Raw genomic sequence first — 11357 nt, 5'->3', positions numbered from 1 at the left:
TGGCCAGCTTATGGCGCACTGGTATTGTAAGATATAACACAGGAAAACCATACCTGGTTGTAAAAATAATAATAAACATCAAAAATTTTAGAACTACTACCATGTGTCACAACTATTCTATCATATATATTTCGGTTTCCGATCCAAAATATATAAATATACACACTTTTATATCATATGTAATAATATCAACTGGCTATACAGCAAATTACGTTAGGTCATATAGCAGGCAACCAAAAGCAACCTGCTTTTCTTGGCCAAGTCGTTATACTATACGAAATACCCGAAGCCCAGCTTAAGCAGAGTATTAGTCTGGAGATGTAAATCCATTACAACTGCAATGAGTGAAATAATTTGCATAATCTACATGAATTTTGTGTAATTAAACGAAATGTAAAACTTCATCATTATTGTCCATTACATTGTCACATGTACGTGTGAATTACTACCCCCGTTATATAGAATATAGTCGGTGGTTATTAGAAAAACTGACAATTAAAATGTAACCAAATAGTATTGTTCCAGACAGCATAATTATTCGTCAGGAGGCTAAATAAAGCGAAGTTTTTTTAAATGGCATTAACTTTTAAAGTATGCTTAAACGTTGCACTATACGTGGCGCTACAAGTTTGTTAATAAGAACTTGCGTTAATAAGAACTTGCGTAAATGCAAATTCGTAATCCAGGTACCAAACTGCGTGAAACGCAAGAAAACTGCTGCAAATTAACGGAATATTATGATTACAAAAAGTTTGTAATTGAAAATACTATAAATAAGGTAGTTTGGTACGGTGACGTTTTGTTGGTGGTCAAGCGCGTGCACCGTGGAAAGGCGAGCGCATAGTGTGACGTCGCCGCTCCGAAGGTTCAGCCACAAATAGAAGCCCACTGAAGCAGACTTGGATAATAGATACTTCTAGTTTTCTAATTCATTAAATTAGAGCAAAATGTGCCTAATTCTAATTCTAATCTAATTTGTGAATTGCTTGTGTGATCTAATGCTAGTTCTAATCTAATTCAAATTTTTCCAAAAATTCTACTTTGTCCAACGGCATTTTAGTCTCTCAGTCAAAAAACACAGAATTTCAATTAAAACTCTTTGGTTGGAACCACTTGTATGTAATTTTTACTGTCTAAAAAGCATAAAACGGCATTGAAATTAGCACGCACATATTTACCATTAACTTTCTTAGAAGAAGAATTTGCGATTTAATTAAATTGAATGTAAATTCTTATATGTGATTCTAGTTCAAATTCTAGTTGAAATTTTATTTTTCGGAATTCGGTAATTCTAACCTAATTTGAGAAAACTCAAAACGATCTAATTCTAATCCTGATCTAATTTGGAAAACTAAAATGCTCTAATTTTAATTCCAATCTAATTTTAAAAACCTAAAATAAATCTAGTTGTCCAAGTCTGCACTGAAGCACGGCAGAAGCGAACATACCGACCGACCAACAAATCTTGACAATTAAATGATTAATTATATACTTTGCGCACAATTAGGTGACCTTTTCGAGAAACTTAAAAAAATATTAATTCCTCATGAGCTAACTATTACAGAACAATAAATCGCTTTAAGCATCACTGACATGTTGCATTATTTTGAAATATTTATTTGACCTAAAAAGTCTAACTTTCGTATCTCAATCTTTGCTAATACTGATCGAGTATTCCTGGTTTATTAGGTTAAATTCAAACATAGTTTAGCAGTGACACGAAACCACCTCGAAAAGAAAATACACGCTAATGTGTTGTTGTAATTACACAATTAAAATAAGAAAAAAAGGTTGGGCAGATTGCCTCGTGAAAGGAAAATACATTTGTGCCCGTACCGCGGTAAGCTATTCCGGAGATAATCATTCTACCGCAGCGCCGTTAATAGCCTATGTCGTTTGGGCCGTTTTGACGATATTTACTAGTGTTATAAATAATATACTTTACTTCCAAATAAGCCTAAACTAGTAGCTCCATTTAAAAAAACACACATAAGGTTGCAATTTGGTTTGATGTTAAATACCCCAATATTTTTTTAAATAATCGGCTATAACATGCGGCTTCAGGAAGGTTATACAAAGCTGGTAACACGTGATTAGTGATTAAATGGTCAGTGCGTTCGCGCCCTTCCTCTAGTGGCCTATTTCAGACACAAAACTGTTTTTAGGTTATAGGTTAATTTGTCATTTTTACACTGTTTTAACCAAATGCAAAAATTAATGAGAATTTACGGAGACTAAGAAATAGATCTTTAGAGCCCCGCAGATAAGTCACATAATTCAACCCGCCACTCCATTAATGCCGCTTTCACAGAGGCTGTAGGGTTTCATTAGGTTAACCGATTTTAGACACACGGATATGACATGATTTGAAACACATCACATGATTTGAAATTTAATTTAGTGACACGCAGTGCCAACCTCGAAAAGAAAATACACGCTAATGTTTTGTTGTAATTACACAATTAAAATAAGAAAAAAAGGTTGGGCAGATTGCCTCGTGAAAAGAAAATACATTTGTGCCGGTACCGCGGTAAGCTATTCCGAAGATAATCATTCTACCGCAGCGCCGTTAATATGTCGTTTGGACCGTTTTGGCGTCATTTACGAGTGTTATAAAGAATATGCTATACTTCAAAATAAACCTAAACTACGATAATTTTAACTTAGACTGGAAGAAAAGTTTGTGCAACGATTCTGACTTATAAGTCATAAAGTCACATTGAAAAGAAGAAAGTAGGCCAGTGCTGACTTAAAATATAATTAATAACCAATCAAGGGAATAGTTTTGTGTCATTTTTAGTGTTATTTCGAAATTAAACCAACAATTAAAATTTGCTTAAGTTCATGTGTAAAGCCTGGTTAAATTGTGTTGTTATACTTATTTGTGTGTATACATGAGATATTTTACTTCTGTTTGTTGCAAAAGGTATGGACATCCTGAGAATCAATTTGACTTGACTATAGGGTAACGAATGACTAGGGCGATTATTTTTTGACCTAAAAATATATAAAATTATCCTATAAAAAAAAACTGACGAAAAAAATGTGTATATATCGACAAATATATGTTAATTTGACCTATTTTTTTACTTATTAGAAATAGATTGAATATAAAATACATTGTTGCATGGAATTTTGCCGTAGTGTCTTGGCGTTGTCAATGATTTTGTTTTGGCTGTTTTACCGACGACCGGTGGAACACAAATCAGTTATTTTCGGGTTTATGTAAAACTGAGATTATTAAAAATCTAGCTAGCCAGACGCGGAAGTGGGATTATTGCAAATCTCAACTAAAAAAAGACACAGTAAATACTGCTTAAAACATTTGTCTTAATGAGAGATAAACTACAATTTGCTCTACAACTAACTAGAGCAAAGGACCAGGGGTGTCCAACACCCCGGCTCTTCATCCAGTTTTATGCGGCTCATATACGCTAATGCTGCACTTATGGTTTTTTAGAATTTGTCGATTTTGTTTGGTTAGTTATCGATTATTGCCAGTTCCAATTTTGACTGTTTGCCTTTTTGTAGAATCGAGTCAATCTATTTTAGAAATTTCGACAACGTGATTGAAACAAGTTAAACTCAAAGCGTTTGCCTTTTTGCACTTATATATTGGGTTTCTGTGCAGACATAAGCTGCGGGGCAATGACTTCCAAAAGTTATTTTTCACTTTTTTTCGCGCTTGGTGCTCTGTGTTAGTGAGGAAGAAATGAAGTAGGAAAATTACCTTTCCAATGGTGTAAAATGCGGTTCGTTGCGGTTGACCAAGTTATAATGCGGCTCTTGGTATCTAACTGTTTTGCTAGGCACGGCTTGGCGCTGCCTCTCTTCGCGACTACTTAAACCAAAGGTTCCCAACGTGGGCGGTACCGCCCCCTTGTGGGCGTTGGCGAGTTACAAGGGGGCGTTTTGGGTCTTTTTGTCATTTGGGGGCGCTGAACGCACATAAGGGGGCGTTACATGAAAGTACTTATGTCAAAATTTTACAAAAATTGCATGCCAGTATCATCATGTCAATCAAACCGAGCGGAGCTGCCGAAGTTTTACACACTGTCGGTGAGAGTTTGATTTTGGCTGCAGGCTGCTTGCGAGTACTATTGCATGTCATAAAACAGCATTTAATGACATATAATAATGGTTCATTGAAAGTTTGTGATTCACTCTTGTATACCCTTCCGTACTGGTTCACCCCATGCAAATTTTGGCACACCGGTTGAAGAGCGCTGTTGTTAGACAACCTAATATATGACTGACAGCTTATCGAAACAAAAGTGAAGACAATATATGGTGTTAGACAACGATTAATATAATACTTTACTGTAAATCAAGATGAGGGGGCGATATGAAATAATATTGAGCCCAAGGGGGTACTAGTGTAAAAACAGTTGGGAAACACTGGCTTAAACGCTTGATATGAATAACGCAACAGAAATAAAAGAAGAAAAAAATAAGCACGCTTTAGGAATAGAAACGTAAAATTTGTAGTAGAGATATAACTGATATACCTTTTGCGATAAATGATATAACTGATATACCTATCAGCAGCGCAGTTTTCAAGTCCCATGAACGGAACTAGCGCTAAATTACAAGCACGCATTTCACCACGTGCAATACTAAACGAAGATTGTTTTTTCCGGTGGGTATGCCACGATTAGCGCAACATCTGCGCCGAGCTGTGTGCAAAGTTAGCTAAATTTACTATCTTTACTTAAAATGGTAACTTTGGAACGCGCACGACAGTCACCATTATACCTCCTTTTAAGAATCTGCTCCAGTTAAACAAATGTCGATGTTAAACCATGATATTAGCGCACAGACCGAACAGCGAGGAACATACTGCGTATAACTCCACGTTTTTAGCGAGAAAAAAAGAAAGAAGGTTTGACTTAGCGTTGTCAATTGTCGAATACACACTTGCTAATCACTCAACCTAAACAAATAACGAAAGAGGAAAACTATCCAGCGTTTACGATCGACCAAACTAAAGACGAAAAACGGCGTTTGCGCTCGATTTTGGTTTCGCATTAGATTAAGACGCGTGATCCAATCTCTTAAAAATCACGCCGCTTCGAACAGTTTGTTAAACCAAGACAAAAACGAACAAAAAGGTAAATACCCCCCCCCCCCCCCTTTTCCCCCGTGCGGGCGCCCATGCCTGCCTCCCCTGACTGTACGTCCCTGGCCTTAACGCGTCTATAGTGTGAACCAGCATTTTTAGACTTGACTTGCTATTTGTTGAAAATGACTTGACTTGGATAAAGTGACTTGAATTCAATAATTATTACTACCCACCCGAACCCAATCGCTAATCCACTACCCACACTTTAACCAAAATGATATGCGTCGATTTAATAATTTGAACGCTGGGCAAAAGTCTAATCTCGGATAGGCATAAAATATTTTTTCGTCCAGGGTTAATACCATTGCTAACTAACACATTGATGTATAACAGTCAGACTTTTTGACCCATAATTGTCGTAAACCTTTTTGCTGGGAAATGTATAACGAATTGCGTGAACATAGGATTTTTACTGTGTTTAGCCAAGCGTATAGCGTTTCACGTGTGAGTAAGTTTAACTGCAAGACCCATCGACTACGCATCATACGACACCTAAGCTGCATCATACATGTAGCGTGGGAAGTGGTTTTACCGGTTTTACGTATCGAGTTGGCCTATATGCTTGTGGATCGTGGTCAAATGCAAATACTAAGTGTAATATATATTTAAACTAGGAAATAGCCTGAAGGTATATACTCTCTAATGCCGGTTTTAACGAGACTTCTTTTGATCTCGGGTGTGCACTGCTACTGCAGCGTGCAACGGAAATTTTAAGATGTGCACTGCAGGTGTGCAATTATGTTTTTCTGTACACTTTCGGTTAAAAATCTTATACCTCCGGTCATGTCAAGCCATGGAGGATATCTGTCCAAGTTTGGTCTTTCATAGTTTCATATCCTAAAAAATGCATGTTTTATGTAGGGACAATTGCTTTAAAGGTAAAATACGTTGAAGTAATACGTAGGACAATGGAAATGGTGTGAATCGCCATTTAAAAAAAATGTAAAATGTAACTGGCCTTTCTAAATTTACAATTCCAAAAAGAATTATGGCAACGTGCTTGGTTTCATGATAATATAATTGATGTCAGTGTTCTTATCACTATTATACATAGCTGAATATTATAGAAGCATAGTATTTGACTATTTGCTAAAGCTAAGCCCCTATTTATTGTTTTTTTTATGGAAAATAGGGATGGATGCTTTGGTTGATCTTGATTTTTGCAAGCAGCTTCCTAAAGTTGAGCTGCATGCTCATCTGGGTGGGTCGCTTAATGGAGATACACTAAAAAGGTTGTTATTCCAGAAAAGTGAGAATGTAAGAGATGCTGATCAAGTAACTATCAACAAGGGTGAACTGCGCACAATGGCAGACTGCTTTAAAATGTTTCAACTTCTTCATGAACTTGTTACGGATGCAGAAACTGTGAAGGGTATTACAAAAGATGTAATAACTGATTTTGCGAATGATGGTGTACGATACTTAGAGTTGAGAAGCACACCAAGGGATTTAAACACCACCGGCTTGACCAAACGGTCTTACATTCAAAGTGTACTAAATGGTATAGCTGAGTATGAGTATGAGAACTCAAGTAATGATAATCACATTGATGTTCGTTATCTGCCTTCAATAGATAGAGCATGTCCTGCCTTAGATGCATTTGAAACTGTGAAACTTGCAGAAGAGTTTGCTGTTTCTACGTCAAAAATATTAGGCATAGATTTAAGTGGCAATCCATATAGAGGTGAAGCTAAACATTTTGTTGGGCCCTTGCTTAAAGCAAAGCAATCTGGATTGAAGCTTAGTATTCATGCTTCCGAAATTACTGGTAGATTAAAAGATGATAGAAAACTACTTGATTTGCCGCTGGATAGGATTGGTCACGGTACCTTTATTCAAGATGACCCCAAGCTTTTTGAGGAGATTCTTCAGAGAAAAATCCCATTAGAATTGTGCATTACCTCCAACATAAAGACCCAGACGAGTCCTGCGGATCCCAAACTCCACCATTTAACCATGTGGAGAAACAGCAATAACAGTCATCCATGTGTGGTTTGTACTGACGATAAGGGTATATTTGCTACTACATTATCCAGGGAATACAAATTAGCGTCTGATGCACTAGGCTATTCTCGTTCGCAGATGTTTGAATTGGCTCTTGAAGGAATAGATTATGCTTTTGTTGATCTTGCAGTGAAAAATGACCTCAGGAAAGACTTTTTAAACAAAAAAGCCCAAAATGGTTGGTAATTAATATGCAAAATTACAACAGGTTTTTTGTAATACAGTAAAACAAAATCTTCAGATGTGCCATAACATTTTGTTCCTAATCTTATGTTTGTTTTTAGGCCAATAATGTTTTAACTTTTATTGTGTTTAAATTTGATATTTTAAGATTTAAATTTTAATAGCATTCTAGTTTTCTTCTTTTTTTTTAGCTAAATATATTTTTAAAAATTCCACTGTATTCATGCATACTGAAAACAAGAGTAGTTGTTAAAGCTCAGGTGTCACTGAGATTACCATACATGTGTACATATATGTTTAACTAATTACTAATTTTTTTTAAAAAATAGGCTGCTTACTTCAATTTTTAGATTAAATCTAATAAAAATTAAGGTTTTAATGGCTGACTGGGTAGGATTTAGCGATGCTGACATCGAAAGGATGAAATGTGGAGAGACTCCAGACAACAAGAAGAAAAGTCAGCCGAAAATTGCTAAGCCTGTTGCTGTAAAAAGCAGACAAGCTACTCTAAACTCGAAAAGAGCGCCTAATAATGTAATATATTTCAATAAGATATTTAAATAAACAAATGATACCTCACATTTTTGATGAAAAAATATTTTATCTAGCATTGCTACTTAAGTATAACTAAAAGCAAATCTTCTAAATTATTAACTTTAAAATTTGTTTGAACTGGAAGTTACCGGTATATCCACTGTTGTTTTGAAAAAAATTGGTTGTTCTTTGGTAGCTAAATTTGTCTACCACAGTTATGTATTTGCTCATATTTTATATTTAACTAGATTCCACTATTGGCAGGTAAAGCGAGCAAGCAATGTAAAAAGAAACAACTCTACTCCATCCAATGTACCTTCAGCTGCTCTATTGTCTCAACCTGAAACAAAGATGGAAAATGTTGTAGAACCAGTTATTAGAGAAAAGTCAGGGACTACTCAGGAGGGGACTGTTCAAAAAGATTCAATTCTATCCTCAGTTGAAACAGCCAGCACTAAAACTGTTAAAGAAAGAGAATTTTTTTTGGATGATGATACTATTAAGGAGTAAGATATATATTTTGTAATGGATTCTTTTGTACCCAATTTAGTAATAAATATTTAAAAACTTATATTTTATGTATGGCTTAAGGTGACTAACTCTTGTACTACTAATTTTTGATATTTTTTACACTTAAAAAGTTTAATACAGGACAATTAACATCAACGTTTTTTTTATTTTTTTTTGCTTTTTTTCTCTATGTTTACAATTTAGTTGTAAAATACTGTAGTAGGTACTTTTGTGATTGTTTTAATTAGAAAAGAGAAAATTAAATTGGAAGATGTACGTATTCGTCAAAAGCAAATGGAAGAAAAGAACAAAAAAAAGAAGGAGATGCTCGCTAATGAAATTGCTCAAAGGTAATAGTGTTTGGCTTTTAGTCCAAATTGGGTTCAAAGTCATTGCAAAATGAGGAACCAAAAATCTATTTGTTAAGATAATAAATATATTTTACTCCTGTAAGAGCTTCATCAGTATTTTTACTGAATTTAATTGCAATAAGAATCATACAGTCAGATTTAGGTATTTTGAAGAACTGCTTTGTTATATATAGCAGTTTAGTGGTATATAGGTAGTATTAAAGGAAATAAAGTAATCAATCTTGGAAAGTTTGCACCAGATTTACTCAATCAGAGTGTGTTGAAAAAATCTTAAAAGTAAAAAACATCCTGAAGGGTTTGTGCTTCCCATTCATAATTCTGGCTTATACAAACTTTTTTGGTAATTAATTAAAATTATAAAATATATATATATCAGACAGTCAGATAATGCTTAACTGACAGTGACTGGTCCCAAACTGAATATTATACACCAAATTTAAAACCCCTATTTTTGTTTTTTATTTTTTTATCAGGAAAAAGAAGGCATTTGCTGAATCTCACAAGCTTGTAAAAATTCAAGATGAGCTAACAAAACTTGATCAAATGCTCAACAATGATGTTTCAATTTTAAGAGACAAAATCGAGGAAGCCTGTATGGACTTTTCCCAGGCACAGTAAGGATAATTAAAGGCATTATTTGCTAAAAGTCTACAGACCATTTGTGGTAAAATTAATGAGGGAAACATGCTTAACCAACTTTATGAAATTACACAGCTTTGTCTAAACGAGGGTACACATTTTATTACTATCAACAATACATGAATTTTTCATCTAAACCAGGGGTGTTCCACTCAAACATGCTGACATGCCAACTTTTATCTCATAACTTCTTCCCGTGCCAAAGTCTAGCAACTATTTTTTTTTTCTAATATTAAAAGCGCTTTTATACAATTTAATGTTATAATATCAGAAGTAATTGTTTGTTATCCTAATTGCTGGGATTGTTATGTATTGTGAACAAACAATGGCAATTGGCTGTATACCAAATTTAGCTTTTTTGACAATAGGCTGCATTTTTGGGGGGCTTGCATGCCATTTTTTTATTTGGTTTAGGCATGCGTGCCTCATGTTGGACACCCCTGATCTAAACTCTAGAATTTGTTTTATTATTAAATTGCTTATCAACAACACCTCACATTTCACTTCAACTTATTTTGCTATACTATTGCAGAAAGAGGTTTACGAAAGCAGAATCAGAGTATGTTGAGGCCAAAATGGACCTACACTTTAAAACGACAAAAAAAGAGGACTTGACTGAACATCTTTACCACCTTATACAAGCTAATGAAGAGAGAAAGGTACCCAAACTTTGTTGAAAATTAAAAACTAAATTTTCCACACATTACAACTTAACAAAACAACTGAAATATATATATATATATATATATATAAAAAAAATATATATATATAAAAAATATATATATATATATATAATTGTGAGTTTGGTTTAAATACGCAAAGCATATATACTAGTGCAAAATTCGTAGACATTGTGTATGTTTTTTAACGATATCAGTTTAACCGCGCACCTAAGTGTAAACAATTCAATTTTTTTCAAGAGGTAAGCGAATTACAGTTAATTCCGCAAATTGGAAATAAGTGGTTTATATATAATATACAAAGGGCCTCATATAATGTTGGGACGCCATTAGCTTCATGCTTTTAATTGTTTTAATATAAGCAGACAACTAAAGCATTTTAGTCTGTCATAAAACAGTAAAAACACTTTTTTTTCGGCTTACACATTAACAGGCAAAGAAGCTGGAAGAACTCATGAACAAGTTGGATGTTGAAGAAGATGAGCTGGAGGCAAAACAGGAACAGCTGCGAAAGGAGCAAGAGCTAAGAGAGCAGCTACTAGAAAAAGAAAGGCTTCTTCAGGAAACAAAATCGGCCGAAACGACCAAAAGTGTTGTTTCTTCAGAGAAGGCAGGGCCCGCAGAAGGTCAAACATCATCTGAGATTGCAGTAGCGAACGAGGAGCCTGCCTTGGAGAAAAATACAGATTCCGGGCCTTTGCATCCGAGCGCAGCTGCTAACCCCGACACTGAGAGCTTGCACGGCGAAAACGCACAATCGTAGCCCGAGTATTCAACACTATCCACAGTACACGTGGTTCAGTTCGATTCTTTTTATCTTTTATTATTTAACTAGACACCTACCGCGATGTGCTCTTTTATAAAACGATCATTTATAAAATTTGTCCTTTTTTAGTGCATTATGTGTTTGTACCCAGTCGACTGTATTTTATCAATCAAAAATGCAAAAGGCAGAGGTTCTGTAAGACGAAGTAGTGGTATTAACGTTTTCATACGAATGTATCTTGATTTTGATAACTAAATTGTTTCGAATATATATTCGTTTTAAAAAATATATTATTTTTTATTAGCCGTAGCTAAACTATCGATAAAAAAATAAGTAAATGCTTTTAATTGTTTTGTGATTTTGTGACTTGTTTGTCACTCAAACTTATGTCGTGCTGCTCTACCGTGCCTTTATTATTCGTGACATTTATACTTGGTCTTTGCACTTAATTTATATTATAAATATGTTATAACAATGTCTCAATTTTTCCAAAAGGAGCCCTGCAGAAAAGTAAGACAAATAGATGGCAGGGCCATTACCAGAATTTT

The 11357-nt window shown here is 34.7% G+C and overlaps 2 protein-coding genes across 2 annotated transcripts; both read left to right on the top strand.

Annotated features, from left to right (window-relative positions):
* Positions 1–6256: 6256 nt before the first annotated feature.
* Positions 6257–7386, top strand: LOC146132272 (N6-Methyl-AMP deaminase-like). The gene has a single exon (XM_083397213.1). It carries the CDS (start codon positions 6257–6259, stop codon positions 7310–7312), a length of 1056 nt encoding a protein of 351 aa, XP_083253339.1. The 3' UTR covers positions 7313–7386.
* Positions 7387–7667: 281 nt separating this feature from the next.
* On the top strand, positions 7668–11290 carry LOC146132271 (uncharacterized). The gene is made up of 6 exons (XM_083397259.1): positions 7668–7843; positions 8108–8349; positions 8602–8703; positions 9198–9338; positions 9896–10022; positions 10477–11290. The coding sequence occupies exons 1-6, from the start codon at positions 7688–7690 to the stop codon at positions 10804–10806; spliced, it is 1098 nt and encodes a 365-aa protein (XP_083253385.1). The 5' UTR covers positions 7668–7687; the 3' UTR covers positions 10807–11290.
* The last annotated feature ends 67 nt before the right edge of the window (positions 11291–11357 follow it).

The sequence above is a fragment of the Ascidiella aspersa genome, chromosome 9 (genome assembly GCF_963924565.1).
Source record: "Ascidiella aspersa chromosome 9, kaAscAspe10.2, whole genome shotgun sequence".
Lineage (NCBI taxonomy): Eukaryota > Metazoa > Chordata > Ascidiacea > Phlebobranchia > Ascidiidae > Ascidiella > Ascidiella aspersa.
Note: the sequence above shows the minus strand (reverse complement) of the source record. Positions and strands in the feature narration are given on the sequence as shown.